The sequence below is a fragment of the Xiphophorus couchianus genome, chromosome 5, assembly GCF_001444195.1.
Source record: "Xiphophorus couchianus chromosome 5, X_couchianus-1.0, whole genome shotgun sequence".
Classification (NCBI taxonomy): domain Eukaryota; kingdom Metazoa; phylum Chordata; class Actinopteri; order Cyprinodontiformes; family Poeciliidae; genus Xiphophorus; species Xiphophorus couchianus.
The window spans coordinates 8,392,977-8,420,906 of record NC_040232.1 but is presented as its reverse complement, the minus strand read 5'-3'; the positions used below and the strand labels follow the sequence as shown (position 1 = coordinate 8,420,906).

The 27,930-nt window shown below is 36.2% G+C and overlaps 1 protein-coding gene across 1 annotated transcript; it reads right to left on the bottom strand.

Moving 5' to 3' along the window:
* Positions 1 to 340: 340 nt before the first annotated feature.
* Positions 341 to 24,603, bottom strand: akt3b (v-akt murine thymoma viral oncogene homolog 3b). Its single transcript, XM_028017010.1, has 14 exons — positions 23,985 to 24,603; positions 18,492 to 18,912; positions 12,284 to 12,409; positions 12,085 to 12,196; positions 10,065 to 10,209; positions 9,793 to 9,924; positions 9,526 to 9,591; positions 8,594 to 8,662; positions 7,422 to 7,544; positions 7,215 to 7,343; positions 5,685 to 5,899; positions 3,783 to 3,870; positions 1,938 to 2,040; positions 341 to 1,480 (listed from the first exon to the last, which is right to left on the bottom strand). The coding sequence occupies exons 2-14, from the start codon at positions 18,535 to 18,537 to the stop codon at positions 1,395 to 1,397; spliced, it is 1,440 nt and encodes a 479-aa protein (XP_027872811.1). The 5' UTR covers positions 18,538 to 18,912; positions 23,985 to 24,603; the 3' UTR covers positions 341 to 1,394.
* Between the last annotated feature and the right edge of the window lie 3,327 nt (positions 24,604 to 27,930).

The window sequence follows — 27,930 nt, the reverse complement described above, 5'->3', positions numbered from 1 at the left end:
TACGAACTCAGAATTTTCCATATTTTTTTCAATAAAATTTTTCATATCGTTTTTTATTTTATATTTTTTTTTTCTTGCAAATTTTCAACATTTGAAACTCAGAAGTTTCCTTGTTTCTTCTAGAAATTTTCTGAGATTAAGCTCAAAATTTCTGATTATTTCCTGGCAGACATTCGACTTTCGGAGCTCAGAATCGTCCAAGCTTTTTCTAAAAAAATTCTGACATTAATTTCAAAAGGTCTGAACTTTTTTCTCAACCATTTTTGACTTTTGGAGCTCAGAAATATCCCAGTTTTTCTAGAAAATTTCCGAGATCAATCTTAGAATTCTAGAGTTTTTCTAGCGGGAAATTTACTCCTTTTATTTAATCTACAATGACCAAAGTAGGTCGTTGTCCAGTCAGAGTTGGAGCAGAAAATACACGTGTTTGTAATGTGTGTGTGTGTTTTATAAGTGTGTGTGCTATGACAGCATCCGCATCCCACATGCATACAGTACACACATACTTTAAACTACATTTCCCTGTGGGAAAGTTAATTCCCCTTGTCCTACAGTGAAGATGAGAAACCGAAGAGTGGCAGAGTCTGTGGAAAGCTGGAGCGCAGAGCGGAGTCTGAACCTGCTTGTGCTCTGGAGCGCCTGCGTGAGCTGTGCGGCAGTTTAGTGTTTCAGAATAAGAAACCATAAAAAAAAAAAAAGTAGTGACTGCAGCAATGAAGGAAATGGTACAGACTCATTCTTTCTTATTTTCTCTCTCTCTCTTTTTTTTTTTTTTACTTTTTAGCTGATTTTCTTCGCCATGGTTTTAGAAATGTGTGCCACCATGACAGATGAATGAGAAATGAGTGAAACATGAGCCATGCACTTTTCCTCAGGACTCAAAATCCGGCTGCCCTCTCCCAAAAAAAAAACAAAAACAAAACGACAGACGACAACAAAACCACCCTGTCTGCATGATACGAAACATCTGCACACATAAGGCAACATTTTTGGTTTTTTGTTCCCTAAAACGGCTCTTCGAAACCAAGTGCAAAAATGTCAAAGAAGAAAAAAAAAAAAGGGCAAAAAAAAAAAGATAATCGCAAAGAGAATGGGTTTAACTTAAAACTGATGGAGAGAAAAAAATAAATAACAAAAACATTGCCTTCTGCAGTAAATAGCGCTGAAAATGTAGGAGACTTTTTTTTTTAGTGTGGGGAGACCAGCTTGAGTCTATCCCACTGTGCAAAAACCTCTTTTAAAGTCCCTAAAAAGACTTCTTCACGTCTGCAACGAGGCAGACGGGGAGAAAAAGAGGGGAGACTGGTAATTATTATTTTTTTCCTAGAATGGCTACGCGTTTTCCTCAAAATGGCCACGACTGGGGACGACGGTGGCTGACTGGGACGAAGCGCTCACTCCCGCCCGCTGGCTGAGTAGGAGAATTGTGGGAAATGAGGCCGTCGCTCGTTGTCCGCTGCGTCCATCCCGTCCTCGTCATCTGAAAAATGTTAATAAAAACAGAGGCTGAAATCAGCTGGATCGGTATAGTAATACTAGAAAGTATTCCCACCCGTTCACGTCTTCAACTCGTTGCATCACAGACGCTTTCCTAGAGCAATTTGAGAATACTTTGTTTGAAAAAATAGCACTCGAGAACAAATAAAAACATGTTTTAGAGAACTGAAACACAAGTAAAAATGGACTTTTCTATATTATTCTAATTTATTGAATGGGTCTGTACAACCAACACACATGAATTCAGATGATGGTAATATATAATCAAGAATTTACTTACACTTAAATATCAGAATATCTAAATCTCACAAAATCTTTCTTAAAATGTTCATATATGATCATAATTTTGAAAAGATCACTTTTCCGCAGACGAAGGCGGGTTGTACCTGTTGGACGAGCGCAGTCTGGCATAAAACATGAAACATTTTCCAAGTGCTTACATTTTTCTGGCGGAGTGATGGTGATGGTCTGTGCTGTGAACTCTTCGTCAAAGTAGCGCGTGTCCGTCTCTGAGGAGACCTGCGGCTGGAAGGGGGGGACCAGCTGGACCAGAAAGGAAACCAGTGAAGGAGAGCTGTTGTGGTTTAGGTTCAGGGAATTCAACTAAAAACTCACTGAAGTTCAGTTACTTTTTAAAAATTATTTATTATTCCTTTATTTAATCAGGTAAACCCCGTTGAGATCTAGATCTCATTTTCAAGGGGGACCTGAAACAAACTTCACTCCCCGTCAGGGAATCGAACCCCGGTCTCCCGCGTGACAGGCGGGGATACCACTATACTAATGAGGAGACTCCTAAAATGTTCTCCTAGGAAAAGATCCAAACGAAAAGTCCGAATTCGGTTTATGTTTACAGTAAATGCTTAGCTATTTTACCATATTTAAAAGCAACAAGCAAATAAATTTAAGGCATTTCTTTCAGATTAAGACAGAAAATCAGAATAAAATACATCTTAACGTGCCAACAGAGCACAATAATCCTTTTTTTTCTCTTAATATGAAGAGGTCAAAGAAAAAAAGATAACATCCTTAGAAAACAGAAAACAATATATATAAAGACATCTCTCTTTTTGTTGTTGCTTAAATTAAAGAGGCAGTATATAATATAAAATAGTTTTCATGTAAATCAGGTCAGCATGTTCAGAAAATGATAAATAAAAAGCAGCGTCTCTGATTAGCTCTGCATCTACGTTGCCTACCGCTGGAAAAGATGCTCCATCAATAAGTCATTGAGGCATTCGGAATAATAAAAATTCAAAAATGTTTTTTCACATTTTTTTGGGAAGTTAGCAAATAAGCATAATTTTGGTAAGTTAAAATAACCTAAAACAGGAAGAGTTTGGTCTGATTGAACTTCAGACAGTGAGGAAAAAATATGGCTGTCTTTTTATTAGGTGTATGAAAATAGCTGGTTTCGACCAGCATTTTGAGGTAAATAATGTTTTCCAAATTGAAATAATGTAAATAATAATGACATTATAATGTGAATGTTTTCCAGATTTAAACGTTAGATTGCATTTTATTACAAAACTGGGAAGTTTAAAAATCCAGCAATTTCAAGGACTTGCAAAAATAAAATAAAATAAAAGTTCTCACTAAATTTTGGGGGGAATTTAGCAAATAGAAATAATTTTGGTAATTCTAACAAACCTAAAATAAGAAGACTTGTCTGATTTAAGACAATGAAAAAAAAAGCTCTCTTTTATTAGGTGTATGAAAATATCTGGAGTGATGTTTCCAATTTTAAGTTTTTAATCAAACGTTAGAAACTGTGCAGTTTGAATATCAAGCACTTCCAAGGACTTTATACAGAAATCAAGCACTTTCCAAACCTTTAAAGTTTGGAAACTTGTAAATTATATCAAATTAATTAAATGCTGTAATTTAAATCAAAGCACTTTCAAAGATTAAATCATCCGGATGAACCCTGTGCTTTCTGTGATTATTTACACGTCCGTTTGAGATAAAATCCTGAAGTCTGCATCGTGTTTTTCTAACCGGGTTTGTCAAGTTCATCGGTGACTTTTATATCGACAGTTTGCATAAAAACAGGCTATTTTAAAATATTCTCCATAAAGTCAGATAATTTAGATAAACTAACAGAGGGTGAAAAGTGATTAAAAAAAAAGACAAGGATTAGATCATTTTGTTTCTTTTCACATCTATTTCTGTCTCAGACTAATTTTGGGAAATATGGTAACCCCAATACCAAAAATAGAGTTGCTATGTTGCATAAACTCCTTCTGAAGTTAAGATGACGTGTGGCGGATAAACGCTGTGCTCACCTTCTTGTCGTACACGTCCTGCCAATCGATTGTGCCGAAGAAGCTGTGCCTCATAATCTCCTTAGCGTCATCCGGCCCGCCGCCCAGCCTGACAGCAAACACATGAAGAAGAAGAAAAAGAAGATCTCCATGTCAGACGTCAAATGTGGTCTTATATCCATCACTGGAACCTGCTACTGATCCCAAAATAACTCGTCAGGGTGAGCCGGTTCCCTCTGTGGAGCTGCAGATTACACCAGCTTCTTCGCCCGAGACAGAAACGCCTCATGCACTGCAAAAACACCAAATCTTACCAAGTAATTTTCTCTAGTTTCTAGTGGAAATATCTTAGTGCATTTGAAATAAGACAAAACTAACTTACAAGTAACTTTGCTGCAAAAAATAGGAGCTTGTTTTAAGTTAATAATTTTTTAATATTGATGAAAAAGTATTAGTCCCACTAGCAGATTCTTAATCTAACAGTGGGAATGATTGACTTAAAACATTCTCCTGTAACTTTGTGAAAATGTACTTGTAAATTAGTTTTGTCTTATTTCAAGTGTACTAAAATATTTGCATTAGAAACTAGAACAAAACTGCTTTGTAAGTTCTTGTGTTTTTGCAGAGTGGAAGAAGAAAGAGAAAAAACAGAACCATCTGTTGATTCTAGTCAAGATGACTAGGATCATCTTGAATCATAAATTCACAAATTTGTGAATTCACATAAATTTGTAAATTCACACATTTTACGACACAATAATTTCAGCTTCCTGGTCTGTGACCAAGCTGAAACCAAACGGTCAAAGATCAGCACTGCTTAGCAGAGTTAGGTTACATCTATTTGAGCAGTTTTTTGGAAAAAACTGTATTTTTACAATACCGTACTTTTTACCTTTGAGTAATTTTAATGTGAAGTATTGCTACTGCACATTGCTATTTCACATTACAAAAATTTTACTTTTGTAAAATTTCTGGATTCTCTACCCACTGTATGTAACTTCACATGAAGTACAAGTTTGTTTTAACCAATAATTCACCAGACACAAAGCTGTAGTTCTGTTAAAGTTTTACACTGAAAGAAACTGATTTGGAAAAAAGTTTCTTTTGTCTGATTTTGTTATTTTGGAATAATGTTTTTCATAATCACTCTAGTCTTTAAAATACCAAAATTTCCACTTAACTTTATATTTTGGTCTGTTTAACAATGTAATTTCTAAACATTAAATGACTGATATTTTGATCAGTTACTCAGTACTTCAGTAGACTTTTTACCAAATACTTATTTACTCTTACTTGAGTAATTTCTTGGATGGCAACTTTCAACTTTTACTTGAGTAAATTTATAAAATAACCAATCCTAGTCTTAACTAATATAACTTTTGGGCACTCTATCCACCTCTGCTACTTAGTTTCAGCTAGCAGAAACTAACTGGGAAAGGTTTCATGCATTGGCGATTGTGTTTTTTGCTTTAAGATGATCAAAAAACACCAAAAGTGGTTTCCAGCTAAATTTGTTATTGTCACAATAACAAATTTAGCTGGAAATGATTGCGATAATCAATAACATTGTCATTTTGAGACAATTTTCAACTAATACAATAATAATAATAATGACATTCAACATTGGAACTGGGAAAAAGTTTAAATATTCAAAATAAACAAGCAAAACAAAAATAATCAAGATGGTTTATGAAGTTTCTGTAACCGAAATTACATTTAAAAAATATAATCACTCAGCTTAGACAGGGAAAACAGGCAAAAGGGGCAGGTAGTGCTAACTAACTGCTTTGTACTCTGTGTCAAATGTTTGCAGCGTTTTTCAAAATGGCGGCTTTTCAGCAACTTTAAAGGGGAGCGTCTCTTTAACGGCTCATTTTAATTTATTATGCAATTAACTGGTTTATTGCTCGTATGTGTGTGTACCGTTTGTTGGGGTCCTTGATCAGCAGCCCTGACAGCAGTGACTTGGCATCAGCAGACAGAGTCCGTGGAAACTTGATCTCCTCCATCAGGATGAGCTCAAACAGCTTCTCGTGGTCCTGGTTGTAGAACGGAAGTCGGCCGCACATCATCTCATACGTAACTACGCCCAGACCCCACCAGTCCACCGCTCGCCCATAGTCGTTGTCCTCCAGAACCTGTTGATGAGAAAGAAATACCTCAGTTTCTCTCAGGCAAGAGCACGACATCTATATCCATGTAATTCTGGACATTTTACAGCAAAATGTCCAGGATTGCACCATCTGCTGATGACGTGAATCTCTTCTCTAGTTGCTAACTGTTGTGGTTTTTCAGTCCGAGACAGAGTTCGCTTTATTCAGGTCCACAAGGACCAGGGAGTTCCTGCTAAATGACTGAAACACTGTCAAAACCAAAACAATAACCACCAACTTGGCAGTTGGTGGTTATTGTTTTGGTTGGTGGTTACCATATCAACAAGAAACTGACAGCTCCTCTCCCTTTTTCTGTTGCTGCCGGCAACTGTGGTACATATTAGGATCAACTCTGTTTTCTTTACAAGTGTTATAGTCTAGCACATACTTTAGACGAAATTTAATTATATACAGGGTTTCATGTGTAATTTTGCCATGTTTTGTATGTGTTAAACGTTTAAACGTGTTTAATTTTACAATTGTTAACTGAACCATTCATCTGTAGTTTGTTAAGAGTTATTGATTGTATTTGATTTAATGTATAGGGGCAGAGCCAAGAACCAACTTAATTTTCTTTCTTGGCAGGCATGTTTTAAAGTAATGCTTCAGTTATCAATAGTGTGATATTTTTTTATGTTATATGTATTTTATTTCTTGCACTTAAAATAAATATTCAATTAGGCCTGTCATGGTAACAAATTTTGCTGGATAACTTTATTGCAATAAGTTATTGCAATAAACAAAAATGATATTGCTTTGAGACAATTTTAAAGTAATATAATGGTAATGGCATAATAATGCAGAAACACATTCTTAAAGATCAATTAACTTCAAATTTCAACGACCATTTAGCACTGGAACTGGAAGACACTTTACATCTATAAAATAAATAAAACAACAGAAACAACAAATAAAATGAATTATGAAGTCTCTGCAAAAACAAAAAAGAGCTTGTTGAGACCATAACAACAAAATGAAGACTTTACTCATCCATTTTTCTGGAGAAAGAGAAAAAAGATAAATAATGCAAATGGAAATTATTTAGCTTGTTTTAATTTATTATTCAATTAATTGACTTATTGCCTATAGCGACAGGCCTATATTCAATGTCATTTATGTTAAAGATGAGATTAGTCATGTGGAGTAATGATGTAAATTTATGCTAAATACCATAGCGTCATTTTTCTGTTGCCACCTGTAAATGTGGTGCAGAGGCTGTTGATTTTCTCTCTTGTTAGAATAAATACAGTGAACCTGAGTGTGTGTGTTGTGAATCATTTGAGTCTCTGGAAGCCCTGACCTCAGGAGCGAGGTACTCCGGTGTTCCACAGAAGGTCTTCATGGTCGCAGTGTCGGTAATCCCTTCTTTACACAGGCCAAAATCTGTGATCTTGATGTGGCCATCTTTGTCTAACATGAGGTTTTCCAGCTAATGGAGGATAAAATTGAAATGAATTTAAAAAAACGTAAGGTTTTGTTTTCCCATCTCAGATTGTAGACACTTTACCTTGAGGTCACGGTAGACGATCTTGGCAGAATGAAGGTAGTCTAAAGCAGAAACAATCTCGGCGCCGTAAAAACGAGTGCGGTCCTCTGAAAACACCCTCTCTCTAGACAAGTGGAAAAACAGCTGGAAAAAAAAAAACACAACATAAGTTCACACACTTTAATAACATTTTTTTTTTTTTTTAAAAGTCAACACAGGCCTCTGTGGTCATGGAGATCCTCTGTATACAGAGGAACACAAAAATCCAAACACTTCTATAAATAAAACTTTTCCTTTCTAGATGTATTTTTAACTTAATGGTCTCTTTTTTTAGATGCCGCTCTGAAGAAGTACTCCTACGTTTTTTTGTGTAGTTTTTCTGGTATTAGCAGGTCCAATTCCCACCAAACTATACAAAAAAAAAAAAACACTCAGCACTCTAGAATGTTAGAATATGCTTAATAAAAATGACATGGATGACAGAAAATTACTTTAGTAAGCTGTTGTTGGGCTTAGAGATTTTGCATCACCCACCAGCGAGAGCAGAGTTGCTGTGGAGAGGAAATTAGGAGTTATTAGCCTCTTGTTTGTAAATGTCCTCTTTTATCTGCCTGTTGAAAAAATCTGTTTCATTTCAAACTGGTTCTTAAACTATTGAGCAGTCTGTCTCTGCATGTCAAACGAGCCTCTTCGCCATCCATTTTTAAATCTTTTTTCCCAGGCTTTTGACACCATGTGAGACGTTGGACATATTGTTGTTATTTATTTAATTCTCTTTTATTTTTCTTAACTTTTACTGCAAAAAAGGTCTTTTTAATCTATTTTTGTATTTTATTCTTTATGTTTTTATTTTTCTGTATAACTATGAGATCCTTCCTGCCATCCACAATGACTCTTTGAAGGTATTTGATGATTTGAGTTACTTGATCATATCCTTAAATTAAACAGTTTTTTTCCCAAAGGTCATGTTTATACTTTTATTAATAAACCAAAACCACTTTTGCTATTGAATACCAAATTTACATTAATTACATTTCAAATGACATTAATCTGTTTAGTTATTTTTACTAGTTAGCACCTCCTACAGGTTTCTGACAGTGTGATTCCTGACTTGGACGCCTCTTAAGTAACTCTTTTGAAACTCAACCTCGATCTTAATCAATACATTAAAAAGCATTTCAGCAGCATATTACCTCTCCTCCATTGACGTATTCCATTACAAAGCAAAGCCGATCCTTGGTCTGGAATGAGTACTTCAAAGACTGAAAGACAGTACACAAGACAGTAAACATCTAAAACGAGTTTGTCCTTCTACAGTCATGGTGTATCAGGGTATCCGCGGGTCTCAGAAAGTGAAATTTAAGATTTTTAAACACCTTTTTAATGCCACTTGGAATTAAATTTCAGAATGAAAAACAATAAATGTAGGGAATGGCTGGGGGATTCTGTTGTACGACAATCAAATAGCAAAAAACTTAAATTTCTTGGGTCTACTTGTGGTTCTTGGCAGCAGCTGTGTGCTTTTCACACTGAATATCACTCTCTACAACTTTAACCCCTGTAGTGTCAAGCTTAAAACTTTTATGTTTATCTTCACAGAATACTCCTAGTCTCGTATGGGTTGGTAACAGAATGTCGTCCAGCCAACTCATGATAAATTTGTACACGATAGACACAATAAAGCTAGCTAGCAAGGGTATATTAGTGGTTACCAGTAGTATTTTATAGTGTTTAGCTGTATTTGAAACACTATTAATAAAAATGCAATAGTTTCTTCAGTTTCTCCAGAGCTGTATATTTTGACCCAATTTCAAAGTCTTGTTTGTGCAATAGTGGCATTAATACCATAATTAACATATTAAGATTGAACAGTCTGTTTTTCTCCTCAAGTGTCTAGTGGATCTAATAAGCATGATACCTAAATTTACACTAATAGTAGGTGCAGTGTTCAACCTTATAATCTCCAAGTTATTTGTCATCTGGTTGAAAGCAAAGGCACAATACATTTGATTTGTTCAATTGAATACAAAGTCAGACATTCAGGGATTAATGACCCCACAACTTAGACTGAAGGTCACCTGTTAGCTTCTTTAATTCAGTTTGACATTTCTTCAGTCATACTTACTGTTAGGAATGGATGCCGAGTATTTTTTAATACTCTACTTTCCGTGAGCGTATGAGCAACTTCATCCTGTGAGAAGAAAGGTTTAAAAGAGAAGTGATTAGTTACCAGACAAAAAGAAATCTTTGACAAATAAATACAGACATAAATGGAAAAGATGGTCACTAATAAGCTCTAAAAGCTGCTGTTTAGGAAGTACTGTATTTGTAAAAGATCAAATATGAGTAATGATGGATTTGTCCAAGAATAAAATACAATTGGGGAAGACACCTTGGCTATAATGACTTCCTTCTTCAGGATCTTCATGGCATAGTAGGTGCCGCTCGCCTTCTCCCTCACCAGAATGACTTTTCCAAACGTGCCTTTGCCCAGAAGCTTCAGATAGTCAAAGTCATTCATTGTCTGGACAAATTACAGAGGAGAATCAGGGAAACGTCATCAAAACTTTAAGCTTCGGCACATTTAACAGCGGACAAACTTCGGTTGATCGACCACACCCAGCAGGTTTGACATTTCTGATGTCTCTTCTGTTAAAGTTGTACCTTTCGTTTGTAGTGGCTGATGGACGTGTCCATCTCCTCCTCATTAACGTTCTCAATCTGGGAAGTGGGGCTGCACAGGATGCCTTCCTCCTCCTGTTTAGCCAGCGATTCTGCAACCATCTGGATGGCCTCGGCCCACTCGTCCCTAATGCCGCCAGTAAAAGGTTAAAAAGAAATCCTTTACATATTGAGGTAACATAGATACAGAGATTCTTTTCATTTTAATTCATTTATTTCAAATGGGTTTTAAAAAATAAGATAACATATGTATACATAACCAAGGACAAAATAATTAGCTTAGCACTACTTTTCTGTTTGAAAAGGAGTATGAAGAAGTGAACACATATTTGTGTTTAGTTCTACACCTTATCTCAATTTAACAAAATATTTCACGTACCAACTCAATAATTAACAGCTAAAACCATGTTACGCATTCATTTGCAGGCTTAAAAAACAAGAAATAAATTACATTATATAAACAAAATTATTACAAACTGACTCTCATAACGAGACACGACAATCTATAGACCCATAATAATACTAATAACAGTAGTAATAATGACAATTGTAAATAACATCCAGGCATGTAGCATTAGAATAATTACCAATTCCATTCGCCCTATAAATTCATCAAAATCTCTAACACAACTATGAAGAAAATAGAATTTAAAAAAACCCTACTGGTTCTGCGTAGACTCGAAACCAGTAGCTGCATTGTCATTAACCACAAAATTGTGCAGATTGGAATTACGAAAATAAATGTGCTAAATGGAAACATGCCAATTTTGAAAAAACGAATGTTTTTCAATAAAAAGTCTTTGCGATAGGAGGAGATGGTTTTTCGGCCGTATCAAAGTCGGTGCACTTTGCAAAACTGCAATGGAAACACTTATTTTTCCCGTCACACCAGTTTGTATACAGCAGCAACGCACTTATTTGCAGGCACTGGCCTCCTTGGACAATCCGTATCTGCCTCCACCAGAGGTCTCAACAGCACACAGTTCATCAAAAGCTGAGTTTGTATTTTGAAAGTGTTGAATCTGTAGCTCTTCTTTAACAGCAGATTACAATCTCCCAAAATGCAGTGTATGTAGCCACTCTCAAGTATAAGAGGGTTGTCACTTCAATGTAATTTAGAAATGAAATAAGTTTTGCCCTTTAAAGCTGCAGTGCGTAACTTTTATTAAAAAAAAAATATTTTGCATATTTGTTGAAACTGTCACTATATCATAAGTTTGGGATTAAATAATCTGTGGAAATAAAATTGAGCTCCTCTGCCTTCTCGCAGTGTTCCCAAGAAACAACCAATCAGAGACAGGAGGCGGGTCTTAGCGCCATTAATCATACTAGCTTCTTCCTGATAAAGTCTGCCAGGAATGCTTAGGCTAGTTAGCAAGGTACAGATCACAGTAAATAAACAATTTGCCTGAAATGGTAAGTTGTTTCTTTGCCATTGAAACAATGAGCAGCACATAGACGAGAATGAGTGACAACTCTAAGACACTCGTCTTGGCTCTGATTGGTTGTTTTCGGTTGGGAGTAGTGAGACGGCAATAGTAGCTCAGGGAGAAGGTGGAGGAGATCAAACTTTTTACGGATCATCTGTCTCAGGACTAACATCGGAGGAAGACTTAGAGAAACTCCTGGTAGTTTATAATTTTGGGATACTTCGCAATCCAGAGCAAGAATCAAACATGGAGAACCATTTTAAAGTGTAGTTTTTTCTTTTGCTGTGATTGTTTTTCCTATTGTGCTCGTGTTTTTATTTTTCATCTAATGCATGTGAAGCACTTTGAACTGCCTCAATGCTGAAAAAGTGCCATATCAATAAAACTTCTTCTTCATAACAAACAATCACAACATAGTGATAATTTTAATGTATACATTTATATAAATATATACTTTTAATAGAAGTTACACACTGTAGCTTTAATGAGATGGTTTAAGGTTCAAAAGAGGCTAGATGTATCAACTTTTATCAAATAAACTGAACACGGTAAAGGCGAGGATTAAAGCTAACCTCTCATCAGGAGTGTCGACATGAAAAGTCCTCTCGATGACGGTGGTCCACTGCAGACAGCGGATGATGAAGGTGTTTGGTTTGGGTCGTTCTGTCTTCATCAACTGACATTCTGAAAGTCCCCCAGAGAAACGTGTTGGGATTACACCGATCTTAACATGCAGAGGTTGAAGGGTGGCATGGCCTGCTCATGTCTTACTTGCTACAGAGAAGTTGTTGAGCGGATAGGCCAGGTCCGAGTCCTGCGGTTTGTCCTTGTAGCCGATGAAGGAGCCATCTGCCTTGAGCAGGAAGTAACGTGGTCGCCAGTTCTTGATGTATTCGCCTGCAGGGAGACACAACGAGAGAAATGTCACCTACTAATATTCCTGGGTGTTCTGTACCTCTGTCCAATGTTTCCAGTTTAATACTGACAGTATTTTAAAAATAGACCGAAAAACATTCATTAAAAAAAAAAAATTCATGTGAAGGAAAACTTAAGCTTAAATATTTTTAAAGATTCCAATCAATTCAATTATGCCAGGCGAAGCACAAATCAATGAGTTAGTGATCAAAATAGAACAATTCTCCCTTGTTTAGCAGGCAAAACACAGGCAAAAGATGTTGGGTTTTTTTCTTACCCTGTTCACTAAATGCATCAATATGGAAAGCTAATTTTATTTCACATTTTGTCAAAATCTAGTAAGTGTTACATTTGGATCATTAAAATAACCTCATTATTTGTTGGAGTCAGAATTTTGTCAAAATGAAGTGCCGAGAGCGCTGAAGTTTCTACGCAGAAACGAGCATGAGTATGTAGGAAAATGTCAAAAAATTTATTTATAGGTCGAAAAATAGCAAATGACAAAATCATCCAAATCTATGTAATGTTTTATTTTTTAAAAGTGGTGCACAATATACAACAAATTTACTGTTATTGAAATATTACATAGCAATATGTATAACATGAAGAACTAGTTGAATATGTGGATTTTATTTAGCTAATTGAATATTTTCTTAATTTTCTGGATCTGTTTAACAGCCCACTGTACAGCTGAAAAGACTTTCCTGATTAATCATAATGTATCAATTACTGAAACATTTTTGACTCATTAACTGGAGTATAATGAGTTAAAAAAAAGGCCATTTATTGAAAAAATGTCTTCAGAGCAGTAAGTAAGCCAAAACTATAAATTACATATCTATTTCACATTTAAGATTTAAAAAAGAAGCTTTGTTTCGTAATATGTTTTGCCAAAATTGATCAAATGGTGTTTTTTCATATTCTTCCAGCATTCACTAAAAGAATTCTGTTATTGCATTTGAGGCGATGAAATGTTTACTTTCTAATTTGAAAAATGGATTGAATTATTTGTTTATTTCCATCTTGTAATGTATTTCAAATATTGTAGTTTAATAAGAAAATAGCAGACTGTGATATTTATCTGATTATTTGATTAACTGTCAGAATAATCAATAGATTGATTTATTTCTAAAATGATTGTAAGATGCAGCTCTTGTACATTGCAGCACAGACTTATTGCATTTGTTTTAGCCATATTTTCAAGTCTCCAATAACTGTCAGGTCTTTCTGAGACTGGGATCTTCTGCAAACTATTAAAATGTCAGGTTTGCACTAAGAAAAAAAGCTGCAAAAGACACAAATTATGAAGTTTTCCATTAGCAACATTTAAAGAAAAGATCTAATTTCTAAATTTTTTTTAACAAAACAAGTGTGGACATTTTTTGACAAGAGTTAAGTCTAAACTACAACAACCCACAGAGGTGCAAAAAAACAATAGAGGGACTTGTAGGAGCAGAGAGGAAGGAACCTAAGCATTAGGTCATCCTCTGTAGGCTCATAGCGCCACAGAGAAACTTCCTCCTGCCTCCGTGCCAACAGCTATGAGCTCAGACCAGAAATAAAAAAAAATAAAAAAACCTTTCAATGAATGAACTCAAACGGACACACTTACACAAACACACAAAGCAGTGTGGGAAATAAACTCCAGCAGCCAAGTGCCGCTCAGGCTAGAGTGCAGCCCAAAGCTTCAGCGCTGGCCCTCCAGCAGGTAAACAACCATTGTTTGGAAGTGCTGTTCTTTACACCGACAGAGAACGCAGGAGTGAGAGGGATGGAAAACACATCCTTCATGACAGAAGCTGATGTTTTTAGCAAAAAATAAATAAAAACTCAACTTCAATTGAAAATACCCTCAAGTAGGACAACTGGCCTCTGGGTGGTTTTCAGTGCTTCTGAAAAACTCTTATCATTAGCAGAGTATTATACAGCGCTGAAATGATTAATCGGATTAATCCATTATGAGGCCTGTCGAGATAAGCAATACATCAATTAATCGCATGATAAATTGAAACAAGCTCAATAATTTCCATTTGCATGATTTATCGTTTCTCTGTTTTCTACTAAAAAGTTTTCAGTCTGGTGCTTTGGTCTCAACTAGTTCTTTTTCTGAACGTTTGCTGTTTACAGAGACTTCATAATTAATTTTGTCGTTTCTGTTGTTTTGCTTATTTATTTTGCAAATTTAAAATGCCTTCCAGTTCCAGTGTTAAATGTTCATTAGAATTTAAAGTTTAGTGATATTTGAGAATGTAGTCTTGGAAATGGTCTCAAAACAGCAATATTATCGTTTATTGCAATATTTTCTGGAACAATTTATTTTCTAGCAAAATTTGTTATCATGACAGGCCAATCCATTATTGAAATAATCATTAATTAATCTCGTAATTGATTAATTTTTAACTGGAGTATACTGACTCTAATTAGATCAAAACTGTCTGGACAACACGGCTGAAAAACTTATCACAATGCACGTAGTAATATCAGTAGATATCAATAATTGTCAATACTGATAATTATTGGTTAGTTTTTCATTTTAATTATCTGATATACTAGCAAACTGGTGAACTTTCCTGTTTTATCCATAAATTTCCCTCCACACTTTTTTTGTTGTTGCACAAGTTACTCAACAGGTTGTTGCTAAGCAACCAAAGGCTACAAGGGTTGCTAAGACCCTCCTCCTGAATCTGATTGGTTGATTCTAGTTAGTACTGGAAGAAGGCATAGGAGTTTGATTGTTTTCCCCCCACAAATTATCTGTCACGACATAGAAAAAACAGATTAGCTTTAGTATTGGTACTAAAAACAATCAGAAAGGTATTTAGAAGTATTTGTTTTAGCTGCAGATGCGTCCTTTGCTACTAATGATCAACCATAAAGGAATATTATGTAATTAGATTAGGCAAAAAAATACATATAAATTTTTTTACATTTATTTATATTGTTTACTATTGTCTTAAAAATGCTTATGTGATTGAATAAAAATTCTGTGTCCATTTTTTTTTGTTTGATTAATTGTCAAAATAATCTGTAGAACAATTGTTTACTAAAATATTCATTAGTTGCAGCCCTAGTACTCTAGACTGCTTTTGTAGCAAGTCATGCAAATACAACAGACAGCTCACAGATAAAATGACAGGAGAAAATATATGTTTCCATATTTATTTATTTGATTTAAACAAGAGTTTAAATGTTGGACTTTGACTCTTGAAATAGTTTATTTAAGGAAGGTGGTTATTTCAGCATAGAAGTGCGAAAGAGCTTATAAATAAACAACAATTTAGCAAGTGCCCATTTTCTGTTTGCCTCATATTTTGTTTTAATTTCTGCATTTTATTCCTCTCAGTAGGATTAAAATCGACCATCAATTGAAAGCACTCAATAAATATAGTCTTTGAACTGCTGACACTTAAGTATAGAGTAAATTAAATTGCAATATCCATTTAGACAAATGGAGCGCATCTCTAATCAGCTTAGGCTAACAAGCGAAGCCAGAAGCACGATGCCTGTCCAGGCCTCTGCTGAAGCCACCGTATGGTCTCAGAACTGCAATCTTGTACATAAAGTTAAGTCAGTTTCATGCAAAAAGAAGAATCTTACTTTGTTTTCATTAAGTTTTCACAAAGCTGCATGCAACTCAGTTGATTTTATCTTTCTCTTCATATAACCCATTTAGCTCTGCTTTTGCTTTAACAAACCAACAGCAGTTTCTACTAGTCTGATTTGTAAGATTGAAGGATTTATTATTGTTATATTTCAGCAGAGATGGTGACCATCTGAAATAGTTATCTTAAGATTTAAAGTCATTGGTTCATGTACCATGGTGTTTGAAAAATAAATAAATAAATAAATAAATAAATAAAAAAGTCAGAGGAAGAACAAAATTAGTCAGAATCATCTCCACAATAAAATGTGTTTGCTATGGAAGGATGTCCGTATTAAAATAGATTTGTTATTGTTCTGACAATAAAAATAATACTATATTATTGTTAATGAAAACATTAAATTTTCATTAACTGTATGTGGAAAAAATTAACAGAAAGTCTTTCGATCATCGATCTATGTGTAATTAACCAATACAATGTGTCTGATTTTTAATAATATCCTAATTTACTGAATGTGTCTGCATAATGTATTTTTTAATTCTTGCCTCAATCAAGACAACCAAAAACAACTTAAATGCATTACATTCTGTTAACAGAATGACAGTTTGTTTTAAGGAATCTGTTGGGGATTTTAAGAAATCCTGAAGTGTTTAGCTAAAACGACGTCTGGATTATTTCCTAACTTAGGGTGTCGTTTATCTACATGTCAACAAAGCAATCCCATTAAATGCAGACTATAAAAACCAGAATGGGTACTGCTAACTACAATGTTAGTTGTGCTAATAACTAACATGTACAAATTATAAACATTAGTTCTGCTAAAATGCTATATAAACATGCTACTTAGCCAAAGCTAATGCTAAAGTGCTAAAGCTTTTAAACTGCAGTTCTACTGCAATGCATAATGGACACATATTAAAATAAATGTCATTTGCGGGCAGAGAAAGTGGTGAAAGGAAATGGAGCTGCTTCGTGAACAGTATTCAACCACTTCAAAATAAGAGCATGAATAAAAACGTTAACTACCTCAACAGTTTTTAACAGGCAAATATTCAACACAGATGTCAAACTTTATTCAACTGAAGGTTTACAGAGCAGCTAAATATTTTAGAGTTTTAGAATTCATCATGAAAAATGTATTTAAGGGAAGCTAAATGTTTTCAAAGTTAGCAAAAACAATAAGAATCAGAATTCAGGATTCATTTTAATGTCATTGGGCACAAATAAAGCACAATTAAATTTAAAATTTTGAAAAATACATTTAAACAAAGTGCTAAATGAAATATTAGCTCCACTATTAGCGCATTAGCAGAAGTGTCTTCAATTGAAATTGGTAGTTGACAAGTTGCTGTTGACGTAAATCCATGGACCAATCTACAAATGCAGTCTTCAGCCAATCAAATTGATTGTCCGCAATAATCGGCCAGCTGATGAACTGAGAAACTACTGACTGAACAACTAAAGCTTAAAACCATTATGTACTGTTAGTTTACATATTTTTTCATTGGAATACAAACATCTGTTAAAATTTGACTGGAGGAAAAAAAAAAAGAGAAATCATTACAGCTGATTTTAAAACAAAAATGGATCACAATTTTAATCAAAGGTTACATAAAACATGAAATTGACTAGCAGGGACTATTTTCAGCACCATCTTAATCCACATTTGGTGCTCTAATGAGTATTTGGGGCAGCAGTACTGTGTACGCGGTACTCAGTCAAAACATGTTACGGTTTGTGTTTACAGTAATGACGGAACGAGCCATCCACTGAATGTGGCTGGCTCATGCAATGTCAATAAAATTCATTAACCCAATATTTTTTGGAGGTAAAACTGATGCTGCGAATCTCAGGGAAAGATGATAAAGTAGATGCAGTCTAAACCTATAATAAACTCAAAGTGGTTTGAAATTAAAGAAACAAACTAGGAAGTAAGAAAAAGATTTCACAAAATGTAAAGGTCAAAATGAATATTAAAACCATTTTACTTCAATTAGAGGGATTCAGCTGTGTAATGATTGTATTTTAAACTGTGTTTTTAACTCTTTAAACAAAAATGTATAAAAATAATTTGATAAACAAATATTACAAAGTTTGATTAGATTTTATTTCATGAGTTTGTCTACAGATTTAGCTGGAACTGGTTGGAGATATTTCAGAAAACTATAGAGAAGATTCTGCTGCTATGATTTTGATTATGCTTTATGTATAATAAAGTGAAAGTAATTTTTTTTATCCATTTCTGTACTCATTTTGTCTTGTGTTTTTTCAGCATTGTGCATTTTTTATTTTTTGACTTGCAGATGGAATGGTTATAAAACAACCAAAAATAAAATACAAATAAATAAAATAAACTAAGTGAATTATCTTGATCATCCATCTGACAGCTCAAATATATAACAATTGATGTTTTTGAAATCTAAAAAAAAACAAAAAACAAAAGAGAAAAAAAACAGCCTGACCTCTTTTTTGGACCCAGCCTTCCTTGACGACGTTCTGGTCGCTCATGGTGGCTTCTCCTCAACACCAGTTCTTCCAGTTCTCCCAGTGTGGTGACCGTTCTGTGACAGCAGTTGGAGAGGTTGCAGGGACGCTTGGTTCTTCTGAACTTTAGAGGTCAACTCGACCTTTCCGATGGTCACCTTAATTACTGGGGGTTGCTATTCTCTAAAACTTTTCCTCTCTCTCGTATTCCAGCTGTCACTTTCTCTTCTCCTCGTCACAGCAGATACAAATCCACTTTCTCTTCTTGTCGTCTGTCCTTCTCCCTCTCTCCGTTTTCTTCTCCACACCTTCCTTCGTCAGCTCTGTTTCACAGTGTTCCTTACTCTTGTGGTCTCTGAAACCTTTCCGTGTGTTCAGGCTCTCCTGGCGTGAGTCAGCCTGGAAGGAAACGGCAGCAGAGAAAGGAGAGGAGGGGACGGAGAAAAACAAACAAACAAAAAAAAAAACAGCAGGTCAGTGGATAGTTTCCTCCATACAGCAAACAAAGCCAGCAAGAACTCATTATTTAGAGCTGTAGCACACTTCCTGCCTCCTTCACTCCTTCAGATCTTTACCTTCTCTTTGCTTCCATCTTTAACAACTTCCCTGCTGCTCCCATTGAGACTTTGCATCTTCCTGCTCCCCTCTACATCCTTAAACATTTCAGCATCACCCCTTTTCTTTTTCTCTCGCTTACATTTTCCAAATTTCTTGTCTCGTCCTTTTCTTTTATAGTACCGTCCATTTTCATTTACATCAAATTTTGTTTCTGTCTTTACTTCTCAAACTTTCACTTTTTCCACCATTCAGTTTACCTCCTTCCTGAGGCTGGACAATAAATCATGATAGACACTTCATCAATATAAGTAGATTCAATAATCAACATATAGAATATTCAGTGAACTCCGATCCAGAACTGCACTGCATTCTGGGAAATGTAAGCAGAGGAAAGGCTTTAGCTCCTCCATCTCTCCTGGCTAAGCTAAGCAAAGCTAAGCTAAACTAAGCAAAATTGGAGGAATCAGCTAACTCGCTCACTTTTTGGTTACTTAGCAACAACTCACTCACTCTTTGGTTACCTAGCAACAACCTGTTGAGTAACTTGCACAGCAGTAGTTTCAGGTTTTGCCTCTGTGCCTCCTAACGGCTTAAAAATGACCAGGGGTGAAAACTGTAACTAAAACAGGAAAGGTAACATCAACAGTTTGGTTGTATTTCAGATATTCATAACAAAAAAACGTATCGATAATTATTAATATCGACCAGAATAAAACGCTTTTATCCTGGTATGTTTTTCAGCCATATCGTTTGAAAAGCGCAGCCTTTTCTGCTTGACTGAACATCAATACAATATAGCACTGATTTGTCGATTATCTGATTGGAGACCAGCTAGAAAAATCTAAGTTAATCATAATTTATATTGTTATAGCAATATTATTTTAGTTACACATTTTTTTATATATTCTGCAGCCTTATTCCTCAGCAGTTTCTTAATATTCCTCTCCTTCCCAATGTGTTGCACATTCCCTAATATTTGTAAACATTTCCTGTTTGAGGCCTGACATATTGTACGTCTGTGTATCCATAGGCCACTTGAAGTGCGCTGGCACTTATGCACCCATATTCATACTATTTATAGCTCAGTTGAACTACTGTTCACTCCATAATGCACAGGACGATAATGCACAGGTTTGTTCCCTCAGAAGAGAAGAAGAAAAAAATGCAGTGATTTCTAACCATGATATTGATGCAGTATTTATTATTCCTGTTATGATTTATCGACATGGTGAAAACATTAAATCTCACCACACTGTATTTATTGAAAAACAAGCATTGTTGCCATTTTTTCCTGTTGTTTCCTTTACCTGTCGTATGAATGAGAGAGTATTTGTCGCTTTCAGTGCACACAATTTGGAAAACAAATTTTGGGCTGCACACTAGTGGACCTCCAAAACACGGGTTGGTACAGATGCTGAGAAACTTCACACTAGGGCTGCAGCTAGTGATTATTTTAATAACCTATTAATCAAATAAAAAAAGGTTCATTCTTTAGATTTTTCATTTAACAAATTAAGATTATTTTAATATTAAAAATGTGTAAAGAAAACTGCAACAACTAACTGAATTGTTTTTTCTAAAGAATTTATTTTCCCCTAAAACGAAATAATATAGCAAATGATGCATCTGCAGCTAAATAAATATTTAAATTAGCCCTTTTTACTTCACTTATCAATTATGTGTTGGGTTGATCTGTTGACTATTTTATCAATTAATCAATCAAGATTTGAATAACAAAAGTGCTTAATAGAAGATTTACTTCACAGAATTTGGACCTGGTGAAGCCATAACTCCACACTTTACTATCATTTGTGCTATTTATTGCAAATAAATATAAGCATAAAATCATAACAACTCACGTTTCCTTCCACAGAGACTTCAGGTTCCTCCCTTTCTGCTTTATTTTTCCATCCCAATCTCTTCTTCACTAACAGACCTCAATTTCCTCTACCCACATAGAGGTAGAATATGATTAGGTTTATTATTTTACACAACAATCATGTATCTGCACCAACATCTCCCTAGTAATTTGTTAATCTAAAGTCAAAATGATAAATATCTATATATAGCCATCACAGGATCTGCAACTGATAATCTAAACCCCACACAATCCCAGTATAAACTACAAAATCAGCCACTGTTGCATACAAGACTGGACTTTCCAAGACAAGACTAAGGTCAAATGTTTCAGGATATTATTATTACTAATATTTCAGGACATTAGGTTTTGGGTTTTTTTGTTCACCACAAATTGCAAAGCTTAATGGAGAAACAATTAATTACTCAACCAAAACTACTCCTTGGTAAGGCTGGGCAATAAACTAATAACAGTATCTATCGCAATAGTCACGTGATCGATATCAATAAAAAATACATGCGATAGAATGTTCAGTAATTTCACTGAACTCTGATTCAGAACCGCACAGCATTCTGGGAAACATAGGCAGGCCATGTAGGGTTTAGCTGCTCAACTTCTCACCACCAGGTAAGCAAGGCTGTTGCAATTAACTAACTCACTTACACATTGGTTACCTAGCAACTCACTCACTCTCTGGTTACTTAGCAACAACTGCAGCAGCAGTTTCAGGTTTCACCTCATAACTCCTTTAAAATAAAAAACAGCAGCATGAACTGAAAACTGTGGAAAAAACAGAAAAGGTCACATCAACAGTTTGGCAGTATTTCAGATATTTAAAATAAAGAAAAAAACAACTACTCAATAATTGCCAATATAGTTATGTTTTTCAACCATATTGTCCAGACCTTGTTTGTCATATCATATCATGGAGTCAAAGCCAGGTCTTCCAAGACCGAGACCACACAATTCATCCCTGGCATGGACCTACATTGTAAATTATGATTGACTATATCGACCAAAAATCGATTCACATAAGTATCCCGATTCTCATTTACTACAATTCAGAATCAAGGTCCCAAAATCAATTTTAATACAAAAAAATAAAACAAATCCATTGTCTGACGAAATCCTTTTCAAATAATGTGCAATAATAATAATCTTTATTGTCCACAAATGTGGATATTTGCCTTTTCATGGTGTTAAAAAAAAACTGTACATAATAAAAGGATCTCAACAGAATCACAGACTGTCAAACTAGCCACAGACACAACTTCATCTCTGAATAATAGTCAAAATTTGAGTAAAATTACAGCATTTGGAATAAGTGAGTTCTTATAAATGTTCTAGGTTGACATGAATACAGAATGTTTATCCAACGCTGTAAGGACTTATGTAATTTTTTTCTTTACAGTTCTTTACTAAACTACAACGATTGTTAAATGGCTAAAAACTTCAGGATGGAAAATGCAAAGTCGTCCAAGGAGAACACTGTCTGCAGAATGGTGTGGCTTTATAAAAACAAAACGGAGGATGCATCACATTTAATAAATGTGGTGCTTTAATGTCTTTATTTGTCTTCTTTGCAGAGTCTTATTTGCAAAGAAGACTCTTTGCAAAGTAGACTAGAGTAGATCATGAGGATCTTTTGCACACCGACAGCAATCATTATGAATACTTGTTTTGACTTAAAAATTGATTTTGAATTGAATCTTGGCCCCAAAAGTCGGTACCAAAACATATCCAGATGGACTGAAATGTTTAACATTACTTACTGACTTCTTTTATGCATCTAAAATGCTAGAATATAAATCTAAGACTCTTAATATGTATTTTTCTGCTCTTTTCTTTATTTTTTACAAATATCAGTTTGCATTTCCTTATGCATCACAATTGAGGCTTCTATAGGCCCTGTTCCTCCAAGGATTTTAAAGAAACATGACTGGAAAACTTTCCATATTGTGACATTAATTTTTTTTTATCATTCTTTGGACATTCAGCTTGAAGGTGTTATGATGCATGTATTTTTCATTTAAAGCAAACCAACAACAAGAGGCAACAATGGGAAGAACCAGGGCTGGAATGGGGGGGTATGTGACACCCCCCATACCCTAATGACAACAAAAACAATGGCTGACAGACAGGAAAAAGCCGTTGTGTCTTTCTGGAGACTGCTCAGAGTCGCAGCCCACCGGTACCACAAGCGACCCATGTGCTCCTCGGTTCTCTGCCCATGACTGGGTTCCCGCACCTCGCACAAAATACTGAAACAACAGCTTTTGTTTCAAGGGCGTGTGGTGTCATTATCTGTTACATAACAACATCCGCTCTGCGTGCTCCTTTATATTTTCACGGGCCAAACGGGAATAAATATGTGGCGGTGGCTCTCACTGCGATACGAGACCATTGTGGGCGGTGGGAAACCGAATACGAGACCCTGGTGTGAACCAGAACGACCTGTGATGGCTCGGATGGAGGATGCAGACTAGCCGGGGATGCTAGGGGGCTAATGTTAGCCGGCTAGATAGCTGAATGCCAGGCTAACTAAGAAAACTGGCTGTCAGTTTGAAGCGGGCGCCTGATCCGTTCTGGTCCTGGTGTTTTTCCATCACCGCCATTAAATAACGTTGTTGGTATTATTTATTTATTCAGTATGAACACGAGATATTGTGTTTTTTTTTGTTGTTTTTTTTACGGGTGAGGTGGGGGGTGTTGAAGAGAGGATGTGGAGGCTGGGGATGGGGGGTGTATCGTTCATCATGGAGGTGGGCCGAGGCCAGACGGACGGTGCCGCTATGCATTCCCGTAACAGCATCACCCGGCGAGGCACCCCTTCCCAGGCTTGGCGGATGACGAAGCCAAAGCAGGGGTCCGTGAGCCGCCGCCGCCGTTAGCTAGCGCGATAACCTCTGCCCCTATCCGACGAATCCGCACCCCAACAGAAAGGGGAAAAAAAGACGACGACCCTAGCTCCCACCTCCTCCATTCCAGCTACTCTCCTGAATAATTTCCTTCCAAATCCCAGACATGTTACATTAAACCGGCGCAATTATTTCACCTGGTAGTTGAAGACTGATAGGGATGCCCCCTCCTCCTCCTTCACCCCTCCTTCCCTCCTCTTTCCCTCCTCGACGGTTACTAGAGCATCCGACGGAGTAACGTCCCTTCAGGAGGACAGTGATGGAGCCATGGCCGCCGGTGTTGAGCTGAAGAGAAGAGGGTTTGCGCCAAACACTGTCTGAACCGCTCGGCTCCTGCTCCCTCCGCTGCTCCGCCAGGAAACCTCGCTCCTCGGTTCCGAGTCGGCACGTCGTCACGTTCAGCCAGATCCGACTGGGAGGACTCCCGCTGCATTCCAGTGCTGTCGGAAATTTGAGCTTTTCCACAACCGTTGACCCAAGCCGCTCCAAAACAGGGCTGATTTTGACTTAATCCAACTACCTCCTGGTCTAAACTTAAAATTAAAAGTGAGGGGACCGAAATGGCCAGATCAACACCGTGTGTTACAAGCATTAAACTCACTATTTTTGTCTTTGTTTTATTTTACTGTTTGCAAAAAAATTTATTTTGGGAATATTCTTAATTTGCTGTAGCTACTTCTTACTTTAACTTGAGCAATTTTATCATGAGGTTTTTCAGACAGAGTATGTTACACATGCAAGTTTACAACCTAATGTCAAGAAAACGTAGATCTAAAGAATATTCTGTTAATTTTAGTATGATTCTGTAATAGATTTTCAGTGTAATTATTCCACAAAAAAATGAGAATATGCTAAAATGTGCATTTGGATTTATGAATAATCAAATTCCCAAAGTATTAGTATTCCAAACAGATCTATTAATGCTTAAATTATTACTACAGATGCATTTAAAAAAAAAAAAAGCTGTTGTTGATATTTCAAACTGTTTAATTTTTAATAAAACTTTACAATATTTTTGTGTTCTGATTAGGTTCTTTTCTCATATTAAACCTTTAAGCAGGTAATATGCATTGCAAACGTTTCACATTTCTGTATTTAAAACGTTTATTATTGGCCTGATGTAATATTCTGCAAGTGGAAAACCACCAAAATGAAATGAAACAACGGCTTCAACACATCAGTATCTGATTCATTATAATCTATATAAATGAATGGAGTTAATAAAATAAATTTACTTTGCAATACTGAAAATAGTTGAAGTTACTTTAATTATCACAATCTAAGAAAAGATCCTTGGTGTGTTTTTGTTGTTATCGGTCACATAAGAAGTTTTGGACGCCGTTTTGTAAATATTTTGTATTATTGTGTGTTAGTTCCCCAACGTTTATTCCACGGTTTACAGTTTTACAGAGAACACGTGAAGGCACCATCTGTCTCCTCATGGCATCTAGGGCTTTTGTTGGTCCCCAGCTTTTGTTGTCTCTCTCTCTCGCTCTCTTTCTCTGTTTCTCTCTCTCTCTCTTTCTCTGTCTGTCTCCCTGCTGGTTTTATGAGCCAGTTCAGTTTTATTTCTCTGCCCTCTTTTAATTTTATTGTTGCTCTGATCTGCTGATGTCTCAGGTCAATTAGGCTCATAAGCACAATGAACTCCCGGCTTAAAATAACTTATGTAGATTTGACTAAATGTATAGCAACTCCCCCCAGTGCCTCCCGCCTTCCTCCTTTCCTCCCCAGCCTCCCTTATGAATGGGTGTTTTTGTTTGAGGATCCTCATCCCAGTCTGGCTGTGGGAGTGATGCTGTTGCTGCTTTGCATTAATCAATTATAGTCTGTGAAATAACTGCCAGGATGTAACATCCATCTTATAATAAAACGGTGTTTCAAAACAAAATCCATGTTTGAGTTGTTTACAAATTCAAACTTAAAGTTAAATTGAGCTATGAACTTCGACAGGTGAACTTAATGTGACCTTCTCTGAACCTTTGCGTGCGCATTTTGAACTGTTCAGTGTTTCAGTCTTTTATGCACAACTTACAGTTCTCTAACAAAAAAAAATTCACAACAGATGTTTGGTTCATGAAGAGACAGAATAAAACATAAAACAGAAACTCCTCGCAATTATGGAGCTTAAAATAGAGAAACAATGAAGAAACAATTATTCTGAAAAAAATAATGCCATTCTCATTGAATAATTCAGTGATTCGACTTCACTTAGTTAATTATGGTTACGGTTAGGCGTAGCAAAAACGAACAAAAGTCAATACAAAATCCTCAGTTTGCACAAAAGTACAAGGATGTTTATTTGCACATTACATTAATATGTTTTAAATGGGAAAAAAACAACCAGCATTGACGTGGCTTCTCATTTTAAAACGTAGAACAACCAAGCATTCAGTGAATCACATTATTATGTTACCTGTTTGTAAGGGAGAGGCTGCCGCCGCCAGTGTCAGCTTGCGATGCCGAGTGTAAGGTTTCTTCAGCAAAGAGAGGAGAAGAAGTGATCTTCACGTTTGCAGGTAAGTTTTCTACATTTAAAACAAAGTATTTAGCTTGATTTATTTTGTGTGGAAAAGTTGACATCCTCCACATGAACAGAGTTGTTTCCAACCCTTAAACAGAAATAACATGCTGATTAAAATCCCTTTAAATATACTGTCAATATGGTTTTTACATATTTGTTAATTCAAATTCAAAAATACTTAATTGATTCCAAAAGGAAATTAAATATTTTTGTAACTAATATTAATTCAAATTCTTCAAAGAGTTATTGTAGACAGTGATGACTTTTGGCAGGAAAGATTTCTTGTAGTGGTCTGCATTGCAGCAAATTTGAAGAAGCCTCTGACTGAAGACACTCTATTTTCCCAAAGCAATCTCATGAAGAGGATAGTTTAGAGTGAAACAGATAAAGAGTGAAAAAATCGATCTGCTTCAGCTCCTCCTGCTATTGCCATCTGAAGAAATGGTCACAAAGTGTGCATGAGCTGGTCAAAAACAGCCAATCAGAACCAGAAGGAGGGTCAAAGTGCTGTCAATCAAGCTGCTGGACACTGCTTAGTGTATTAATGGAGGAGGAACAACTTACAGTTTCAGGAAAAACTGTTATCTGCCATGCTAACTAGCTTTAGCATTCCTGGCAGACTCTATCTATAGTTAGAAAAACTCTGAAATTTTCAGATTAACCTAAAAAAAAATCTTTAAAAACCCCAAAACAACAGCAAAAAAAACCTTGACAATTTCTGGGTTTGAAATGTCTAAAACAGGGGTCACCGACCTTTTTCAGACTGGGAGCTACTTCACGGGTCCAGAGTAACACGAAGGGCTACTTATTGATACAGACATAAAGGCTCTTCAGACCACCTATCTGTTATGCTAATTCCTGCATACAAGCCCCTGCTGATCAGAACAAAACCTACAGTGAGGCAGGTGAGAGTGTGGACTGAGGGGGCCATGGAGGCACTTCAGGACTGTTTTGAGTGCTCTGACTGGGAGATGTTCAAGGCAGCAGCAACTTACAAAGACCAGATCAACATCGATGAGTACGCCATGACTGTGTCAGCCTACATCAACAAGTGCACAGAGGACGTCAGCATCACTAAGAACATTATCACCCGGGCCAACCAAAAACCCTGGATGACTAAGGAGGTACGTGAAATGCTAAAAGCACGGAACTCAGCCTTCAAGTCTGGCGACAAGGAGGCACTGAGGACAGCGAGAGCCAACTTGAACCGTGCTATCAGGTTAGCAAAGCGAACCCACAGTCGAAAAATACAGGAGTTCTTCCACGACACCAGCAACACCAGAAGTATGTGGCAAGGCATAAAGGCGATCACAGATTACAATCCATCCTCCCCCCCAGTGGGTGAAATTGATGCTGACTTTCTAAATGGACTCAATAACTTCTTTGGGAGGTTCGAGGCACTGAACACTACTCCGGCAAAGAAAACTGTTCCCCACCAGGAAGAGGAGGCACTCTGCCTGGACACAGCCGATGTGTTGAAGACTCTGAAAAGAGTCAACCCACAGAAGGCCCCAGGCCCCGACAACATACCTGGGCGGGTGTTCAGGGAATGCGCAGGT